The sequence below is a fragment of the Taudactylus pleione genome, unplaced genomic scaffold (assembly GCF_031769625.1).
Source record: "Taudactylus pleione unplaced genomic scaffold, aTauple2 ptg000041l, whole genome shotgun sequence".
In the NCBI taxonomy this organism is placed as follows: domain Eukaryota; kingdom Metazoa; phylum Chordata; class Amphibia; order Anura; family Myobatrachidae; genus Taudactylus; species Taudactylus pleione.
The window spans coordinates 30,522,117-30,542,999 of NW_028284443.1; the positions used below are offsets into that span (position 1 = coordinate 30,522,117).

The 20,883-nt window shown below is 44.9% G+C and overlaps 1 protein-coding gene across 1 annotated transcript in view; it reads right to left on the reverse strand.

Moving 5' to 3' along the window:
- The window catches only part of ADAMTS20 (ADAM metallopeptidase with thrombospondin type 1 motif 20), a 339,290-nt gene that overhangs the window by 191,575 nt on the left and 126,832 nt on the right, over positions 1 to 20,883 (reverse strand). Inside the window, exons 5-8 of the mRNA XM_088456448.1 lie at positions 18,037 to 18,120; positions 14,300 to 14,424; positions 7,889 to 7,929; positions 6,143 to 6,248 (exon numbers count right to left, since the gene is read on the reverse strand). Of these exons, the coding sequence (XP_088312574.1) occupies positions 6,143 to 6,248; positions 7,889 to 7,929; positions 14,300 to 14,424; positions 18,037 to 18,120 (356 nt within the window). The remainder of the gene's footprint in view (positions 1 to 6,142; positions 6,249 to 7,888; positions 7,930 to 14,299; positions 14,425 to 18,036; positions 18,121 to 20,883) is intronic.

A 20,883-nucleotide genomic window follows, 5' to 3' on the forward strand; every position in this document is an offset into this window, starting at 1 on the left:
GTTAAGGGTGCTGTAACCCCCGAAAGTACACTCCAGTCCAAACCTAAAAAAAAATTATTTTCTGTGTTTGTGAATTGTGTGCGCAGTAGCCGCACGTGCATCAACAAAGTAGTGCCAAGCGTGCGCCTGTGTCATAAGTAAAGGGCCAGCTGGCTTGACCGTTAAAGGGTGCTGTAACCCCCGAAAGTACACTCCAGTCCAAACCAAAAAAAAATTATTTTCTGTGTTTGTGAATTGTGTGCGCAGTAGCCGCACGTGCATCAACAAAGTAGTGCCAAGCGTGCGCCTGTGTCATAAGTAAAGGGCCGGCTGGCTTGACCGTTAAGGGTGCTGTAACCCCCGAAAGTACACTCCAGTCCAAACCAAAAAAAAAATTATTTTCTGTGTTTGTGAATTGTGTGCGCAGTAGCCGCACGTGCATCAACAAAGTAGTGCCAAGCGTGCGCCTGTGTCATAAGTAAAGGGCCGGCTGGCTTGACCGTTAAGGGTGCTGTAACCCCCGAAAGTACACTCCAGTCCAAACCAAAAAAAAAATTATTTTCTGTGTTTGTGAATTGTGTGCGCAGTAGCCGCACGTGCATCAACAAAGTAGTGCCAAGCGTGCGCCTGTGTCATAAGTAAAGGGCCGGCTGGCTTGACCGTTAAGGGTGCTTTAACCCCCAAAAGTACACTCCAGTCCAAACCTAAAAAAAAATTATTTTCTGTGTTTGTGAATTGTGTGCGCAGTAGCCGCACGTGCATCAACAAAGTAGTGCCAAGCGTGCGCCTGTGTCATAAGTAAAGGGCCGGCTGGCTTGACCGTTAAAGGGTGCTGTAACCCCCAAAAGTACACTCCAGTCCAAACCAAAAAAAAATTATTTTCTGTGTTTGTGAATTGTGTGCGCAGTAGCCGCACGTGCATCAACAAAGTAGTGCCAAGCGTGCGCCTGTGTCATAAGTAAAGGGCCGGCTGGCTTGACCGTTAAGGGTGCTGTAACCCCCGAAAGTACACTCCAGTCCAAACCAAAAAAAAAATTATTTTCTGTGTTTGTGAATTGTGTGCGCAGTAGCCGCACGTGCATCAACAAAGTAGTGCCAAGCGTGCGCCTGTGTCATAAGTAAAGGGCCAGCTGGCTTGACCGTTAAGGGTGCTGTAACCCCCGAAAGTACACTCCAGTCCAAACCAAAAAAAAAATTATTTTCTGTGTTTGTGAATTGTGTGCGCAGTAGCCGCACGTGCATCAACAAAGTAGTGCCAAGCGTGCGCCTGTGTCATAAGTAAAGGGCCGGCTGGCTTGACCGTTAAGGGTGCTGTAACCCCCGAAAGTACACTCCAGTCCAAACCAAAAAAAAAATTATTTTCTGTGTTTGTGAATTGTGTGCGCAGTAGCCGCACGTGCATCAACAAAGTAGTGCCAAGCGTGCGCCTGTGTCATAAGTAAAGGGCCGGCTGGCTTGACCGTTAAGGGTGCTGTAACCCCCGAAAGTACACTCCAGTCCAAACCTAAAAAAAAATTATTTTCTGTGTTTGTGAATTGTGTGCGCAGTAGCCGCACGTGCATCAACAAAGTAGTGCCAAGCGTGCGCCTGTGTCATAAGTAAAGGGCTGGCTGGCTTGACCGTTAAAGGGTGCTGTAACCCCCGAAAGTACACTCCAGTCCAAACCAAAAAAAAATTATTTTCTGTGTTTGTGAATTGTGTGCGCAGTAGCCGCACGTGCATCAACAAAGTAGTGCCAAGCGTGCGCCTGTGTCATAAGTAAAGGGCCGGCTGGCTTGACCGTTAAGGGTGCTGTAACCCCCGAAAGTACACTCCAGTCCAAACCTAAAAAAAAATTATTTTTTGTGTTTGTGAATTGTGTGCGCAGTAGCCGCACGTGCATCAACAAAGTAGTGCCAAGCGTGCGCCTGTGTCATAAGTAAAGGGCCGGCTGGCTTGACCGTTAAAGGGTGCTGTAACCCCCGAAAGTACACTCCAGTCCAAACCAAAAAAAAATTATTTTCTGTTTGTGAATTGTGTGCGCAGTAGCCGCACGTGCATCAACAAAGTAGTGCCAAGCGTGCGCCTGTGTCATAAGTAAAGGGCCGGCTGGCTTGACCGTTAAGGGTGCTGTAACCCCCGAAAGTACACTCCAGTCCAAACCAAAAAAATAATTATTTTCTGTGTTTGTGAATTGTGTGCACTGTGGCTGCACGTGCATCAACAAAGGAGCAGCGCCAAGCGTGCGCCTGTGTCCCATAAGTAAAGAGCCGGCTGGCTCATTTCTTAAAGGGTGGTGTAACCCACAAAGTGCACTACTCTCCAGCAAAAATAAAATAATATTTTCTGTGTTTGAGTGCGCTTTAGCCGCACGTATATATATCAATATAACATAAATGGAGGACCAAACTTTCTCCGATAAAAATAAAATAGGGAAAGATCAAGAACCTCTTCCTCCTAGTGCTGTTGCTGCTGCTGGGAGTTGTTCATCATCCCAGAGAGGAAGTAGGAACATCACTACTTTTACTAAACAATTGACCCTCCAACAGTCCCTAGCGATGAGGATGAAGTACGACAGCAGTCATCCTGAAGCAAAACGTATAACTGAGGCCTTGACTGCTATGTTGGTGTTAGACGTGCGTCCGGTATCCGACATTAGTGCAGTGGGATTTAGACAATTGATGGAGGTAGTGTGTCCTCGGTTCCAAATCCCGTCTAGATTCCACCTGCATCCTCAAAGCAGCAGCGACAAGCGTGCGTCTGTCTGTTAAAGGGTGGTGACACCCTCAAAGTGTTCTACACAAACAATTAAAATATTGTTCTTTTTTTTTCGGTCTTTGTGAAATGTGTGGGCTGTAGCCTCACCTGCATCCTTAAAGCAGCAGCGACAAGCGTGCGTCTGTCTGTTAAAGGTTGGTGTAACTCTCAAAGTGTTCCAAAAAATAAAAAACTATTTTTTTAATGTGTTTGTGACTTGTGTGCGATGTAGCCACACTTGCATCCTCAAAGCAGCAGCGACAAGCGTGCGTCTGTCTGTTAAAGGGTGGTGACACCCTCAAAGTGTGCTACACAAACAATTAAAATATTGTTCTTTTTTTTTTGGTCTTTGTGAAATGTGTGGGCTGTAGCCGCACCTGCATCCTTAAAGCAGCAGCGACAAGCGTGCGTCTGTCTGTTAAAGGGTGGTGACACCCTCAAAGTGTTCTACACAAACAATTAAAATATTGTTCTTTTTTTTTCGGTCTTTGTGAAATGTGTGGGCTGTAGCCGCACCTGCATCCTTAAAGCAGCAGCGACAAGCGTGCGTCTGTCTGTTAAAGGGTGGTGTAACTCTCAAAGTGTTCCAAAAAATAAAAAACTATTTTTTTAATGTGTTTGTGACTTGTGTGCGATGTAGCCACACTTGCATCCTCAAAGCAGCAGCGACAAGCGTGCGTCTGTCTGTTAAAGGGTGGTGACACCCTCAAAGTGTGCTACAGAAACAATTAAAATATTGTTCTTTTTTTTTCTGTCTATGTGAATTGTGTGGGCTGTAGCCGCACCTGCATCCTTAAAGCAGCAGCGACAAGCGTGCGTCTGTCTGTTAAAGGGTGATGACACCTCAAAGTGTTCTACACAAACAATTAAAATATTGTTCTTTTTTTTTTCGGTCTTTGTGAAATGTGTGGGCTGTAGCCGTACCTGCATCCTTAAAGCAGCAGCGACAAGCGTGCGTCTGTCTGTTAAAGGGTGGTGACACCTCAAAGTGTTCTACACAAACAATTAAAATATTCTTCTTCTTTTTTCTGTCTTTGTGAATTGTGTGGGCTGTAGCCGCACTTGCATCCTCAAAGCAGCAGCGACAAGCGTGCGTCTGTCTGTTAAAGGGTGGTGTAACCCTCAAAGTGTGCTCCACAAACAATAAAAATATTCTTTTTTTTTTTCTGTCTTTGTGAATTGTGTGGGCTGTAGCCGCACTTGAATCCTCAAAGCAGCAGCGACAAGCGTGCGTCTGTCTGTTAAAGGATTACATCGGTGACAGCATCCAAGTAGGCATGTCAGACAGTCCGTACCTGTACTGGCAGGAAAAAGAAGCAATTTGGAGGTCCCTGTACAAACTGGCTCTATTTTACCTGAGTTGCCCCCCCTCCAGTGTGTACTCCGAAAGAGTGTTTAGTGCAGCCGGGAACCTTGTCAGCGAAAGGCGTAGGAGGTTGCTTCCACAAAATGTGGAGATGATGATGTTCATAAAATGAATTATCAACTCTTCCAGGGAGACCAGCCTCCAGAACGTACAGAGGGACCTGTGGTTCCAGCAGGGACGAATTAATACTCTGTGAGGATGAGGATGTACACACTGAAGAGGGTGAGGAATCGGTGGATGAGGAGGATGAGGATGACATCTTGCCTCCGTAGAGCCAGTTTGTGCAGGGACACATTAATTGCCAGCTTGTTTTGTGGGGGCCCAAACGAACCAATCATTTCAGCCACAGTTGTGTGGCAGACCCTGGCGCTGAAATGATTGATTTGTTAAAGTGTGCATGTCCTGTTTATACAACATAAGGGTGGGTGGGAGGGCCCAAGGACAATTCCATCTTGCACTTCTTTTTTTTCTTTGCATTATGTACAGTTTGGGGCCTAGTTTTTCTAACTGCCATCCTGTCTGCCACTGCAGTGTCACTTCTAGATGGGTCACGTGTTTGTGCCGCCCACTCGTGTCGCTTAGCATAGTCATCCAGCTACCTCGGTGCAACCTTTTGGACATGAAAACACTATTGTGAGGTGTTCAGTGTTCAGAATAGACTGGAAATGAGTGGAAATTAAGGTTATTGAGGTTAATAATAGCATAGGAGCAGAGAAACCAACAAATTCTGTGATTTTAGCTGTTTTTATGCTTTTTTTTAAAAAAATACAGATCCAAAACACAAAACCCAGAACCCAAAACACGGAAGGGTGGTTTTGGCAAAACCAATCCAGATCCAAAACACGAAGAAAGATCCAGATCCAAAACCAAAACACAAAACACGAAAAGTGGCCGGTGCACACCCCTAGTTATATGTATTATAATTTCTATATAATATGTATTTAGCACAAGTAGCAGTCTGTGGTTATCAACATTTATAGAATTTTTACATGGTTCTAAAACCATAACAACTTTAAAACTCTAATGTAAATTTACTACCCCACATTAAGAAATGACAGCATGAAAACTTAGCAAAAGCAAAATCAAAGCATATCCACAAACTTTACAGGCACGACCAATATAGCCATCATAACCGGAAGCTCTTGCTTCATTTAACGAGTCTATTGTACTATTCATTTTATCAGTTACAGTACAGTATGTCTGACATTATCTATCCAAGGTTGCTATATTTTTATTCAAATTTGTATATATATATATATAAAACTATTTTACCTTAATAAGTTACACAGCTACATAATTCTTCATAACAAGTTTACTGATTATACATATTATCTAATATATATCCTCTTGAGCTAAGAAATGGATATTTAAATTATTCTAATTTCTTGGTTACATTTTTAAAGGAGAGATCTCTCAAAAGAATCTAACCTTCCAGGTATTATTTTAAAATTTCACATAATCAAATGGACCAGTAAATAGTTGCATCACATATGACCGTGCATTCATCCTCTGTCCCACGGAGCTCGTCTGACTCACCTGTGGTGATGTGGCAATCTCTGACCACTGACATCACATACCAATTTTGAGGCTGGGGATGCCATGCAATCAGCATTCTGGAGTGCATGTGCCAATTACAGAAGTGCAAAGAAGGAAATTTCAGCTCTGAGACTATTTCCCTGATCTCTGTGATTGCAGTAGGGGGACTGATCATCATTCCCCCTCTGCATGAGGAGTAATCTATTGCCATTGGGAGGGGGTGGGTAATGCTACTAAAATATGTATTGCCACTAGGGAGGTGCAATACTTCCATGTGATCATATGGAAATGGGAGGCATGGGGCCTATGGGTAGGGGGAAAAGGGGTAATGCTACTACTAGGGGATCTATTACCATTAGGTAAGTGAAGTAAAGTTACACTGGAAGCATATTTTATTTCCACTAAAATACTTAAAAATATTTTTAATAAAGATGCACTTGACTTAATTATTTAACAAAATCAACAATTTGTGATGACTTTTTGTCATTTAAGTGGTTATGCAAATGAAAAACAGAGACTACTTACACGTGACCCAGTTCATGTGCTATGGTGAATGCAGCACTTAAACCATTTTCTTCACTGATTGAGCAGCTTCGATGAAGGTCACACATCGTACCTAGCTCAGCTAACCCTGTAAAATCATAATGAAAACATGTAAATATTACTGTAGATCAATTTCTTATTCAACCAATTTGCATTACTTATTTTATATTTCCACCTTCATTTAAGATATTTCATAAAAGACAAAACAATCTTTAGCAAAACAGCCTCCCTACCTCCCACACCTTGGGATATTTTTGTAAAAGTAGAGTAAAAATGTTGTCAGAATACAGTAGTGATAACTGTACAGCAATGGTGTATAATTAACGCTGGTCCCCAAAGCCCAGGTGTAACAATATGCATCTGCAGACAAGTGGTGGTAAAGTGGAAACAATTTTTTTTTAAAGTATATGGAGTACTTTGACCACTATTACATACATTCTGCTCCTTCCAATCAAATATCCTTTATTTGTTTTTCAATGTAAAACATTCAACCTGAGAACAAAGTACTTCAGAAATATATTTGATTCAATATTGCACAGGCAAAAAAAAGAAATTTTCTTTTTGGGGAACGCTTTATATAGATAAATCATATGATATGATTGTGTTTATTAAAACATACCAAGGGATGGATTTAGTGCACTGGATGAATAAAGTAGTCACTCAATTTCAACGTAAGGATACCAACAATGTTCTAATGTTACTGGATATAAAATTCCTTTATGGATAATACTATGTTGCTGGTGCACCCAGGAAAAAATACAGAAATATATTTGATTCAATATTGCACAGGGAAAAAAAAGAAATTTCCTTTTTGGGGCACTCTTTATATAGATAAATCATATTATATGATTGTGTTTATTAAAACATACCAAAGTACTTCAGTCAAATCTGCAAATTAATCAGCGAGTAAAGGGTCTATGTAATAAGCCTAGGAGAGAGATAAAGTGGATGGAGACAAAGACAAACCAATCAGCTCGTAACTGTCATGTTACAAGCTGCATTTGAAAAATGAGTTAGGAGCTGATTGATGGTACTTTATCTCCATCCACTTTATCTCTCCCCAAAGCTTAGTACAGAGGGCCTGATTCAGAGCTGAACGCTCTGACCAGAGCGCTCGCTCTGAATCAGGGCCCTCCTCCCTGAAAATGGAGCGGCCTCTTGGACGCACGCATAGCTGTGGGTGACCACCCACAGCTTATGCGAGCGTCCATGATGATGGTCGCGATGGTCTTGACCATCGCGACCATCAGGCTTGCGACGAGACCCTGCGGTAGGGTCTCGCTGCCGCAAGCCCTGGAGTGATTTTGGCTCTATCAGAGCCAAAATCACTCCCACTGACATCACTAGTGATGTCAGTGGGGCCGGCTTCAGACGGTAGGCGTTCCCATGGGAACGCCTCCATCTGGCAGGCACGCCCCCGGCACGCCCACCAAAGGGGGCGTGCTGTCAATCAACATCGACAGCACGCCCCGTTTGGTGCGAGACCCGGAGCGATGGAGAGCCCGTCGCTCGCCGGGTCTCGCGCACATGCCCGTCGTGCGCATGCGCAGTGGGGGAACATCGACCCGCTTGTGAGCGTACTGCCGCTCACGAGCGTGTCTGAATGACCCCCATAGACCCCCCTATATTAGAAATACAATTACACATACCAAAAAAAATATATCAATCAGATTATACAACTTCAGAAACAGCAATACTCTCTTGACAAATCTATTTAGCGCTACTTACCTAGAGTATCACACTTATTACTGGCTCTGCATATATCTTCCCTATAGAAAAGATCAATTATATAGGTTGTCAAAATATGTAAGAACAGTCAATATTGTATAATTTAACATATGTATTAAAGGATCAAGTTATGAAAACATATCTGTCTGTACAATACAGTACCTTTTAAATATCATGCTTGGAAAACCTAAAATATCATTGGCGATTCATTTAATCTGTACAATCATTCAAATTGTGTCAAAAAGTGTGATGCAAAAGAGATGTTAAGGTGCCCATACACGGTGCGATAAAGCAGCCGATCCGACGGATTGGTACGATGTGGTTGCTATATCGCACCGTGTATGGGCATGATATCGGCCAGTGCGCGCACCCGTGGGGTCATACATCGCACCCCCAGATCTTACTGCAGGTTCAGTTGATCTGGGGATGCGATGTGTGATCCCATTCAGCGCTATGCGGGTGGGGGAGGGGGGAGCTGGCATATTGGGCAGTTGGCCACCCGATTGCTCCGTGTGTGGGGACTGCCCGATATGTCGGACGTCAGATCCCCCGTCACGTCGCATGGTGCATATCGCACCGTGTATGGGCGGCATTAGTATAGTCTATTCTTTTAGTTTTATGTGAATACTACAGTATATAGCTTTTACAATGAACAGTGGGCCTGATACTGAGCGCTCGCAAGCGGGTCGATGTTGGCCAGTGCGCATGAGGGAGCCAGCTCCGTCGTGCGCATGCGCGAGACCCGAATAGCGACGGCCAAGCCGTCGCTCCGGGTCTCGCTACAAAGGGGGCGTGCTGTCGATGGTGAGTGACAGTATGCCCCCTTTGGTGGGCGTGCCGGGGGCGTGGCTGCCCAGACAGAGGCGTTCCCATGGGAACGCCTACCATCTGGGGCCGACCCCACTGACATCACAAGTGATGTCAGTGGGAGTGCTCTCGGCTCTGATAGAGCCGAAAGCACTCCAGGGCTTGCGGCAACGAGACCCTACCACAAGGTTCTCGTCGCAAGCCCGATGGTCGCGATGGTCTTGACCATCGCGACCATCTTCATGGCCGCTTGCTATAGCTGTGGGTGGTCACCCACAGCTATACGAGCGGCCAGGAGGCCGCTCTAAAAATTCAGAGGGACGGCCCTGATTCAGAGCGAGCGCTCTGTCAGAGCGTCCGGCTCTGAATCAGGGCCAGTATTCACACACTACACAATACCCTTTTGAGCCTTCCTCATTTGCCCCTTCAGTGTGTTTAAGCAGTACTGATTCAATAACAATTCAAAGTTACAGTGGCTTCTGTCACTGATAAGTTGCAAATAAACTAGTTAGCAATGTACTGTATAAAAAGTCAACAGCAATAACTGTGTAGAGGTATGGGCATGCTACTAATATTTTTATGGCAGCAGCTGTTCCCACAAATAAAAAAAACTGGTTATAATAAGAGAATAAAAACAGTGACAGACAAAGAAATCTGTTATGTTACTTTGCCAATTAAACAACCAACTCTATCTAGACTGTTATGCTGGGTACACACTACTAGATATATTGTTCGATCAAACGTTGAAAGATATATCGGTAGCGGATCGGCGAGTGTGTTCAACAGATATGTCTGTGAACGTCATCATTTAGAGATTTATCAGGTCGGCCCTGCAGCACAGCCGATGCCAATAAATCATGCAGGTTTATCGGTGCATCTGCATGTGTGTACAGGTGACTTGCCGTCCGCCCCTATACTGGCTGCAGGGACTGCCGACACTGATTTCACAACAGTTGTGGTATCTGGCCAGAAAAATCGAGCAGCCTTTAGTAAGTGTGTATAACTTACATTATCGCTGGTCCACCGTTTTGTCTTTTAATGGTGGGTACACACTGGGCGACATCGTAATCGTGCAGTCGCTCAGTAATCATGCACAAATCGTGCACTTTTATGTAGGAAACGACCAGCGATGCGCACTCCCGCTGGTCGTTTCCGACATTGTCCATCGCCTGAGCATGCAGCACAACCTGACGACCTCGTCAGGTTGCTGCATGTCAGGGAATGGGGGAGAGAGCCCGGCACTGAACGATATCGTTAATGATATCATTCAGCGGCTGTGCTCAATGTCATGAACGACATTGAGCACAGCCTGCCGGGGACACACTACACGATATCGCTCAGGGAGCATATCGTGTAGTGTGTACGCACCTTAAGTGTCTACCCAGCATTATCCCCATTCACAATGTACTACAATTTTAAACTCTCTATCCAACATCTCAAAAAATAAATAAAATAATTTTATAGCCTAAGAGACACTTTTTTTTAACTAGCACATGACAACATTCTATAATTCCTAAAATAAATATGTCCTATTTAAATCAGTACCATGCTAACTAAATGAGCAAGCAAAAGTTACACAGAAAGCTAAATGTTTCCACGTCCCCTTAGAAAAAAATAACAACCTTTTTGCAGCGCCTCGTGCACTGGGAAGGGGTCGCTGTGAGCCCCTCAGCCCAGCACAATTCCAGGGGGAACTTTGTGGACCACATAGCACACATAGGTAAGAAAAACACACACAATTGTCCCCACATAGAGCCCATTCATGTTAGGATTATGCCACACAGAGCCCATTGAGGTTATGCCCAGGCCCGCCAAGAGCCGTGGCGGGCCCCGGTAATAGGGGGCGTGGCCTAACCGAGGGAGGCGTGACCACGCCCCCTTGCCGAGAAAAAAAAAAGATTTGCAGCGCCGCTGGGGAGGGGGGACGCTCTGACCACCCTCAGCCCGGCGCAAAGCCAGGGGGGGCGCGATCAGTGTGATCGCTCCCCCGCACAGGCATAGGAGACTGCTGTGGCTGCTGCTCAGCAGCCATGAGCAGTCTCCAACTGCAGCTCAGCACACGCTGTGTGCTGGGCTGCTGTGAGGGGGGGAGCGGCGCCGGACCCAGGCCCCCTCCGGGCCCCTCAGGAAGCCCAGGCCCGGGTAATCTGTACCCGCTCCCCCCCCTCTCGGCGCCCCTGGTTATGCCGCACAGCAGTACCCCTTATACACATTATGCCACTCAGTAGTAGTGCCCCTTATACATTATGCCACACAGTACTTCCCCTTACACTACACAATAATGCCCCTTACACACTATACCACACAGTAATGCCCTTTACAGATTATGCCACATAGTAGCAGTGCCCCATATAACACATTATCCCACACATTAGTAGTGCCCCTTACACATTAGGACTGCTCAGTCACCCCCCCAGCAAATCACCTCCCCATGTCCCTCCAGCAGGTGTGAATTTGGGACAGGGCCGCCAGCTAATTACAGCTGGCGCATCGCAGGCAGCAGTAGACATGGACAGACAGCGCCAGCTCAATTTGAATCTGGCGCCGGTCGCGAGTTTCTGATTGGCTGCCAGTCCGCAAGCTCTGATTACCTTACGATCGGCGGCACTGTCTGTTCATCACTTCCTGCCAGTGCGCTAGCTGTAATCAGCTGGCAGGGCAGCACCAAATCAACATTGCTGACAACCGTACTCCCCTAAGCAACCCTGACTGGACAGGCCCACCTTGTGTGCGTGACTGGGTGCAGGGGGATCGGCGGGCCACAGAGGCAGCTTGGGCACCATAAGAAGCAGCTGCACCACTGCACCCATGGTAGTTATGCCACTGTTTGCATGCATGTTAGCAAACAGTGGGGACCTTTTCAGGATCAATGTAAAGGGGTTATAGGCAAGGACAATTTAAACAAATCAAGGCTCAGGTGTACTTCAGGGTCCAGTCCTCAACCCAGGAAACGCCAGGTATCCCAGCTAGAACTATATACCTGGAATCATCTTCTTATGTAATACATATGGGGAAAATAATGAAGAGGACTGCTCAGTCACCAAATGAGTTTATGTCCGGTAAACCTGACTATTTCATGTTTTTCATTGGTTGGTTAAGTCAGCTATGAATGTTGGATAGGCCAAATGGAGTGACAGAAGTATTCCTAGCAGGGCCGGCTGCAGGGGTCTGAGCACCCTGTGCCAGCACGGTACGCTGCGCCCTGCTTTAGCGCGGGACCGAAATTGGGGGCATGGACCGAAATTGGGGGCATGAAAGTGCCCGCATGGCATGCCTCCAAGTAACGTCAGGCTGGGGGTAAAGCCCAGCCCTCCGTCAATGGCTGGGCTTCCCCTAGACCACTCCCGTCTGTGAATGTATGCCGCGCGCATGCGAGCTGCATCCATTCACACTCCGGGGGTCCGGCACTGCCGCACAGCTGCGGCGGTGGGGGTCCCTAACCTCCTGATTTCACCACCCGCGGGCCACTTCGGCCCACAGGTGGAACAGTGGGACAGTACTGTCCCGCTGAAATCAGGATGTCGGGGAGGGGTGCGTCCTCTTTGGTTCGAACACCCCTAGAGCCGGCCCTAATTCCTAGACTAGGACATTGTGCAGCAGGGGAGGCATCAGAGAGTGTGTAAACATATGGGGCTATGTTGTCATATCTAGGAGGAGCCACCACAGAAAGTATCCTCATCTTAACTGAATACGCAAAGTAATACTTTCTAATTAAACTCCTATATATTCAAATTATGATGCTTCTTCAATTTAGAGTACAGCTCCTATTCTGCATTAAACCAAATTGAATCAGCACACACAAAACAAGCAGATTGAACTATAGCAGATACAGATGATCTGTGGTTACCAGGGTGTGAAAGAAATCATGATTTAAAAAAAAAAAAAATAATAATATCAGATTTGTTTGATTTCAATTGTATTTTTTAACCTAAATTAGATTTTTATAAAAACGATCAATTAAACAAATAAACTAAGTAAAAACAATAATACAAAGTTATTTTAAAATACTGTCATTTAAATGACTTGACAGTGCCACCATGAATCATGGCATGGCACCGCAAACTATACACAAATCACACAAACTGCCAAAGGAAAGAAACAGCAGTGATGTTAAAAGTTACAATGGTTGGCAATTGACTTGCCTGATTTGTAAATCTGAATAAGCCTATACAGTAGGTTTATTAATTGCCTTAAAAAGCAACACAAGTTTTGCAGCTTTGTCAGTACCGAAGCGGTTTCTCAGTTTTGACTGCACCAAACGAAATGTTGAAAATATTCTTTCTACTGAAGCTGATAATGCTGCAGCTGTACTGCTACCATGATATTTTCATTACCAGCTACAGTTTCTAAACCAATGTGCATTTTCCATCAATCTATTGGTGCCACTGTTGACATAGAAACAAGACTTCATTAAACAGGTTTGCTTTTGCTTGGAACTAGACCAGTGTTGGTAGAGAGGTATTTGAATGTGGATATTTTTCTTACATATATATATATATATATCTCAAGATCTATTTCGCAGGAAAAGTCAACTATACATTAAGCACTAATCAGGCAGCTTATCTTGACTCATGAAGTTGAAGTATACATGTCAATCCAGTAGATGGTGCACCAAGACAAATACTAAAATACTATATATCAGAGTCGCTGCTCATGTAACTTGCAACTTTTCGTGTTACTGTAGGCTAAGTGACTTGCTCATGAGTTAGTAACCCCAAGCATCTTTTTGTGTTAATCCCTGAAGAAAAAACTGCAAATATTGTTTACAAAGACATTTTGTGATCAATGGCCCTCATTCAGAGCCACTCGCTATTTCCGGTCGTTCGTTCTAAAACTAGGGGTGGCTATTCAAATGAACCGTTCGCTGTTTGCGGTCTGTTCACACCTCTATGTCTGAACGAGCGAACAAAACTTGCGTTAGTTTTTTGGAAAAATACGCCCCCTGGCCGCTCGCATCCTACGTCATGTCCGCTATTTATTAGATTAATCGAGTACATCGACAAGGGTATGAACTGCTCGCTATTCTTGGGGTTGGTGTTTGCTACCACAATTTTGCGAGCAGTTCTGACTATAAAATAACCCAGTGACGTGGTCCATGACGCTGCTGTTTTAAATATGCACACCCATAAAACGCCCGTTTTGACCTTTAAGCACGCCTGCGTTCTGATTTCCACTCCCCATTTTCAAGCACCTTCCCCTGTTACCACCCACATACGCCTCTTTCTGTCACTCAAAATAGCAGGCATTCGCTATTTTGCGAGCACATGAATTTCGGCCGCACTGACTGGTTAGCGCATGCGTATAACGATCCGTACGCATGCGCAGTTGGGCTAACATCGCTCGGAACGAACGAGCGGCCGCTTACGAGCGGCTCTGAATCAGGCCCAATGTCTACAATATAAAATATATATCACAATATTAGATGCCACTACTGAGTTTGTAAAATTAGTTCCGCCGAGTCATAACAGACAGCCACATGAGCGAAGCTGTGGGCAAAGACTAGTCAATACTAATTTTAAGATTATGTGCATGGACCTGTCATTGTCATTAAACTTTTCAATGAACCAAAGTAATAGAGTAGCGCTACAGTTTGGCAAATGATACCTGGTAAGTAGAACAGCAGTATCATAGTGAGAAGGATGAGAATCATCAGGAACATTTTGTGTTCTTTGCCAAACACAAAAGTTGTGAAGTGTTGTAGCTGCATTAAAGCTGATTACTGGTCCATCCTGATGTTTGAAATAAAAACAAATAAAAACAAATATTTATACACTACACTCTGATATAATTATTGAAACATTTAATAGATTGGTTGTAATATTGGTTGTAGATTGGTTGTAATATTACCTGTAATGTGGATGTGAGTGCTGTGGAAAAATAACATTGGGCGAATCAGGGCTCATCCACACGATTTTGAAAATGCTTACTAGTATTTTTTTTTTCTCTAATTTGTAAAAAGTAGACAGTTTATGCTAGCAAAGGCCAACAAATATGGAAATGTGCCAAATATATTTATTTACTAGCTGGAATACATAAAGAGTATCAAGTATCGCATTAGATGACCCTTTAAAACCAATAGTATAAAAGCATTAACATAGATGTATATAAAGTAACAGCTGTACCACTTGGTAAAAACACTTCATAGGCAGGGATGTAACTGCCAACTGCATGCCTGCCTGAAATTCATTATATATTGCACATAGGCACATTCCCTAGTTACATCACTACTCTTGGGAGTAATTATTTGTATGTCCCATGTGTAAAAAAACCAACATCTGTTATCTATTATAAAAGGCCCAATTCTGTAAGAACCAGATGATAGATAGTGTATATAGTTGATCAGTGCTAAACTCTTATGATTTGATTGATAGTCTCATATGTAGATCAGAGACCAAAAACATGGTTTCAGCTGTGTAATATGACTGTAAATCTATTTATTTTACCTCATAGCAATCCGCCAGCTGGCTGGCTCCTCAAGCTCTATAGGAGATTCAAATATGAATGACATGACATCAACAATGTACATTATTGTCACTTTTACTACATGGTTAGCTCAAACTCCCCACATGATTTGGATGGTGATTCTTTGATCATACCTGCTTACTTTTGAAAAAGAATTTCAGGGATATTGCGAAAGCAACACATATGAGCGCAGCGGTAAAGTGGGCGAGTACTGCTACATCTGAGGGGCGTGTCATATAACTGACTTACATCCTAATGTAAATGAGCCCCAAAGCAGTTAGATCTACTTGTATATTTTTCATAAAATGCATGTAGCCATAGGGATCATTGTGCCTTATAACCATGTGTATATCTGTTTTGTTTTTTTAAATATAAGAGCAACATAATGGGGGTAAGATTCAATCAGGGAGATTGCTTGCTATTTCAGGGAGTCTCCCTGACAATCAGGGAGAGTTGGCAAGTATGGTGTACATGCTGACTGATCCTGTATAGCTGGTGTGTACATACTTTCCTACTTTATAAATAAGCATTTCAGGGAGAGTGTGAAAGCAACACCTATGAGCACTGCGTTAAAGTGGACGTGTACTGCAACATCTGAGGGGCATGTCATATAACTAAATGAGCCCCAAAGCAGTCAGTAAGATCTACTTTTGTTAATAAAAACACACTGATACTATTCATAAAATGCATGTAGCCAAAGGGATTATTGGGGCAGATGTACGAAGCTATAGGAAGTGATAAAGCACAGAGTGATAAATGACCAGTCACTCATGTTACAGGCTTTACAAAGAAAAAAGAGTACAGTGGACAACTGCGCAAAGGGGCTGCAAAAATGGGAAAGGCCAAGGGGGAGATCACCAACCCCCAAATACACTACTGGGACTGCGGCAGGGACTGGTGGCCGGTCAGACAATCACTGTGTGAGTACCTCCCCCCCGACCCACTTGAGATATGAGGAAGAAGTACTGGGCAATATAAAGGAATAGGACTCCAACATCAGAAAGATACCCCTATGAACATACGAATTTACCTCAAAGTAGGAGTTGGGGTATGCCCATCTTTCTATATTACATCCCATGTTTCACGATGGTGAGCACCATTATTGGATACTCGCACACGGGTGACAAGACTTCCTAGCCAAAGATACCTTTATAGGAGGAAACCGTAACACTCTTACGTGAGTATGGTACAATAACTCTATGTCTTTGGATTAAGGCGGAAGAAGTTACGTCCCATTGTTATATATTAAGGACTTTGGGCCTGATTCAGACCCACTCGCGAGCGGCTGTCTGCTCGCAAGTGGGTCGATGGTGTGCACTGCGCATGCGCACGACGGAGGGAGCTTCGTCGTGCGCATGCGCGAGACGCGACGAGCGAAGGACTTTCCTTAGCTCGTTGTGTCTGATCAAAGGGGGCGTGCTGTCGATGTTGATTGACAGCACGCCCCCTTTGGTGGGCGTGCCAGGGGCGTGCCTCCCTGACGGGGGCGTTCCCAAGGGAACGCCTACCGTCAGAAGCCGGTCCCACTGACATCACTAGTGATGTCAGTGGGAGTGATTTTGGCTCTGATAGAGCCAAAATCACTCTGGGCCTTGCGGTTGAGACACTCAACCGCAGGCTTCGGCTCGCAGTGGCGATGGTCGCGATGGTCAAGACCATCGCGACCATCAACCTGCACGCTCGTATAGGCTGTGGGTGGTGACCCACAGCTATATGAGCGTCCAGGAGGACGTTCCATAATTATGGAGGTGGGCCCTGATTCAGAGCGAGCGCTCTGGTCAGAGCGTCCGGCTCTGAATCAGGGCCTTTGTTACAATCTACTACACTATTTTTGTTTATCTTGTCTTTTCTCTTTTTACATTTTGACAAGGTATATGCCAGAAGAACCGGAATATAATCCATTATGATGAACATTTCTATATCCTATAGAGGACTTCGACCCCGGATGTGGTATTATTGTATTGACATTTCTTTTTCTTACTGGTGTTATCTGGAGTGCACACGTTACAGGCTGTTTTTGAAAAATGACAAAGTTGGGAGCCGATTGGTTGGTCATTTATCACTCTCCACTTTATCACTTCCCAGAGCTTCATACATCTGCCCCATTGTACCTTATAACCAATGCAGAAAAATTATGCTAATGATCCCATTTAAATGTATATATCTAAGTTTTTTTTCTATATAAGAGCTACATAATGGGGCTAAGGTGCAATCAGGGAGATTGCTAGGCTCTTCAGGGAGTTTGCTACTATTTCATGGAATCTCCCTGACAATGAGGGCAGATGGCAAGTATGTCTTGGATGGATATATTGTCATATTTGAAGAATATCCAATGCTCTGTTTTATTATAAAATAAATTTAATATAATTGAATAACACTTGACTGTTACCAGAATTAAAACAAAAGCAGATTGTTACCTTGGTAACACTGTTACCTTGCACTTTATAGTAGCTGTGTTTAAAATGTGTAACTTCAGAGAATGTGTACCTATTTTGCCACTGGAGTTTTTTGTCCAGAAGGAATGGAAATACATTTAAAAAAAGAAAATAGACATTTTGGTAAAAGTGGTTGTAAAATGACCACAGATGATAGCTATCTGCATTTATTTGAAGTCTTCTAACCACAATACCAGAACCCAGACGTGGTGGTACTGGTCAGACAACTGCCAGTGGGACAGATTGGCAAATATAAGTCAATTTGACGCCTATGTAATTGGACAAAAATGATATATTGATCCTTGTGTTGTCAGAGTAAGTAAATATTAATCAATGTGCAAACTTGCCTTTATGTTTTAACAGATATTGAAGTACATTGATATTTAAGGATTGATCCCACAATCATAACTGCAAAATATTAAATTACAATTATGTATACTGTACCTGTTCATTGTGAATTATTATAAGCTTTACAATCAAGATATTTATGAGATTCCCAATACTTGGATCTTTATAAATAGCTGCAACCTAGTAAAAAAAATAATTCAGAAATGGATTAGTATAAGAAATACTTTACTGTATATTTGAGGTTTATTATTTGTAAAGTGCTTTTAAAAAAAAAATATATATACAGATACAGATAAGTAACCCTACTTTACTACAAAATTAGGGTATTCAGACTATCTGTACGTCTGCTATGCTTTCGGGTTAATTCTATAGTGCCTCCACCCAAGCCTTGGATATACGATAGCTAGCTACCAGGGGCTGGCTTGGGAGAACTCCTATTTGTGGGAGAGAGTGTTTGAGAATGGTTATCCCCTTTTACCAAACCCGGTCATAGACAAATAAATAATACTTTATTAGGCTGGAACGTTTCAGGCTGCAGATCCTATGAGAGAGGGTTATACTGAGGATGTACAATAATATAATGAATAAATCACACAAAAATGATGGTCACATTAGTTACACAATGTAACATTAAACCACAAGCACATATCTACACTTACAAATGGATTGAAGTAAATAACACTCCTACATACTTTAACCACTTGCCTGGCACAGTTGCATCAGATACGACCATACCAGACTGGGCTTCCCTGACATGGTCGTATCTCATACGACCAGTCATAAAAGCTCAGTAGGCGGCTGCTGGAAGATGATCTTCTAGCAGCCGCCAATCTCAGAGGGACCTCACCTCCCTCACCCGGCGACTGCAGAGAGGAAAAAGCAGCCGTCGGGAATATAGCAATCAACAGCGTGCTGTTGGCGCTGTCATCTCCCCCTTCCGCCTCTGCAAGCGGCAGTCCAGCAGGACACGCCCGGCGGCAGAGGTCAGAGCAGCCGCCGGGGAAAAGCATACCAGCAGAGCGCAGTCATCTTCGTCCTCCTCCCCTCGCCTTGCAAGTGCCGACAGCGCTGTGCAGGTATGTATTTTCCCGGCGGCTGCTCTGACCTCTGCAGCCACCGAGAAAATAAAGAACAGCACAGCGCTGTCATCCTCTACCACCCCCCCCCCCCCCGCCCTGCAAGCGGGGGTCCGGCAGGATCCACACCCAGCGGTTGCAGGGGTCAGAGCAGCCGCTGGGAAAATAAAGAATAGCACAGCGCTGTCGGCACCGTAATCTGCTACTGCCCCCTAACCTGCAAACCCAGCGGCACCCACACCCACTGGTATGCAGTCGGGAAACTGGCTGCCTTAATACGGACAGCCGGCTTCCCGGCTGCTTTATCTCGGCGTGGGATAAATGACCGGCATCTATATCTAGACGCCTGTCATTTACCCGATGCTGGGAGACCGGAGCCACGCATCCCAATCGAAGGGATGCCGGGCACTGTGAGCGGACAGCCGCGCGGGGGGGGGGTTAGGTTTAGGGCACCCGGGGGGGACTTAGGGTTAGGCACCCCCCCGGGAGGGTTAGGTTTAGGCTAGGGGAAGGGGGGGTTAGGGTTAGGCACTTAGAGGGGGGATTAGGGTTAGGCACTTGGGGGGGAGGTTAGGGTTAGGCACCCCTAAGGAGGGTTAGGGGGTTAGGTTAGTTTATACTTACCTTAGGGACGATCGGGATTTCCAGCGCTGTCGGGCTTCCGCTGCCGGGCTCTGCTGATCTGTCGGGCTGCCGCTGCTGGGAATCAAACTGCCGGCCATGCAGCAGCCGGGATTCCATACCGATTCCCAACATACATATATATAATATGAGATATGGTAAGAACTTACCTTTGTTATCTCTATTTCTATGAAGTCCATAGGGTTCCACAAGATACCTTGGGGTATAGGTGATGACGTCAGGCATGGGGCACCATAGAATTAAGTTTTAAGCCTCCCAGGATGCACTAGGGTCCCCCTCCTATACCCCGCCCCCGAGCCAAGGCATCTCAGTTACGTAGCAAGCCATAGGTCGGAGGAGGAAAAGGAAGAGAGAGAAAAAAGATCTGGACACACACAAGAATCACATTCTCACCAGAGGGAGACGGAAAAACCGGTGACCAGAGCAAAGCCCATCCGCAGCACAGGTGCGACAGGGTGGGAGTCCTGTGGAACCCTATGGACTTCGTAGAAATAGAGATAACAAAGGTAAGTTCTTACCATATCTCATATTTTCTACATCAGGGTCCATAGGGTGTCCACAGGATACCTTGGGGATGTCCCAAAGCAGTATCCTTCAAGGGTGGGGATGCTCCTGTGCTGAAAGGAGAATCTGCCGCCCGAAGGAAGCATCCTGAGAGGCAAAGGTGTCAAACGCATAATACCTCACAACGGTATGGACAGAGGACCACGTGGCAGCCTTGCAGATCTGGACTGCCGAGGCACCACATCGAGCTGCCCACGAAGGACTCACAGACCTAGTGGAATGAGCCCTCACAGAGGAAGGAACCGGAAGGCCTTCATGAAGATATGCTTCTGAAATGGCCATACGAATCTAGCCTGCCAAAGTCTGCTTTGAAGCAGGCCAACCCTTTTTACGGAAGCCATAGAGGACAAACAAGGCGTCCGACTTCCTAAACGAAGAAGTGCAGTCAACATAAGTCCTTAAGGCCCGCACAACATCCAAAGTGGCCTCACCCACTGAAAGGCCAGGTGAGTTAAAAGCCGGCACAACGATTTCATCGTTGATATGAAAACGGGAAACAACTTTGGGAAGAAAATCAGGACGAGTGCGCAGCACTGCCCTGTTCCCATGAAAAGTCAAGAAAGGGGGTCTACAAGAGAGAGCCCCTAAATCAGAAACACATCTGGCCGAAGCTATGGCCAGGAGGAAAACAGTTTTAGCTGTTAGCCATGTAAGATTCACT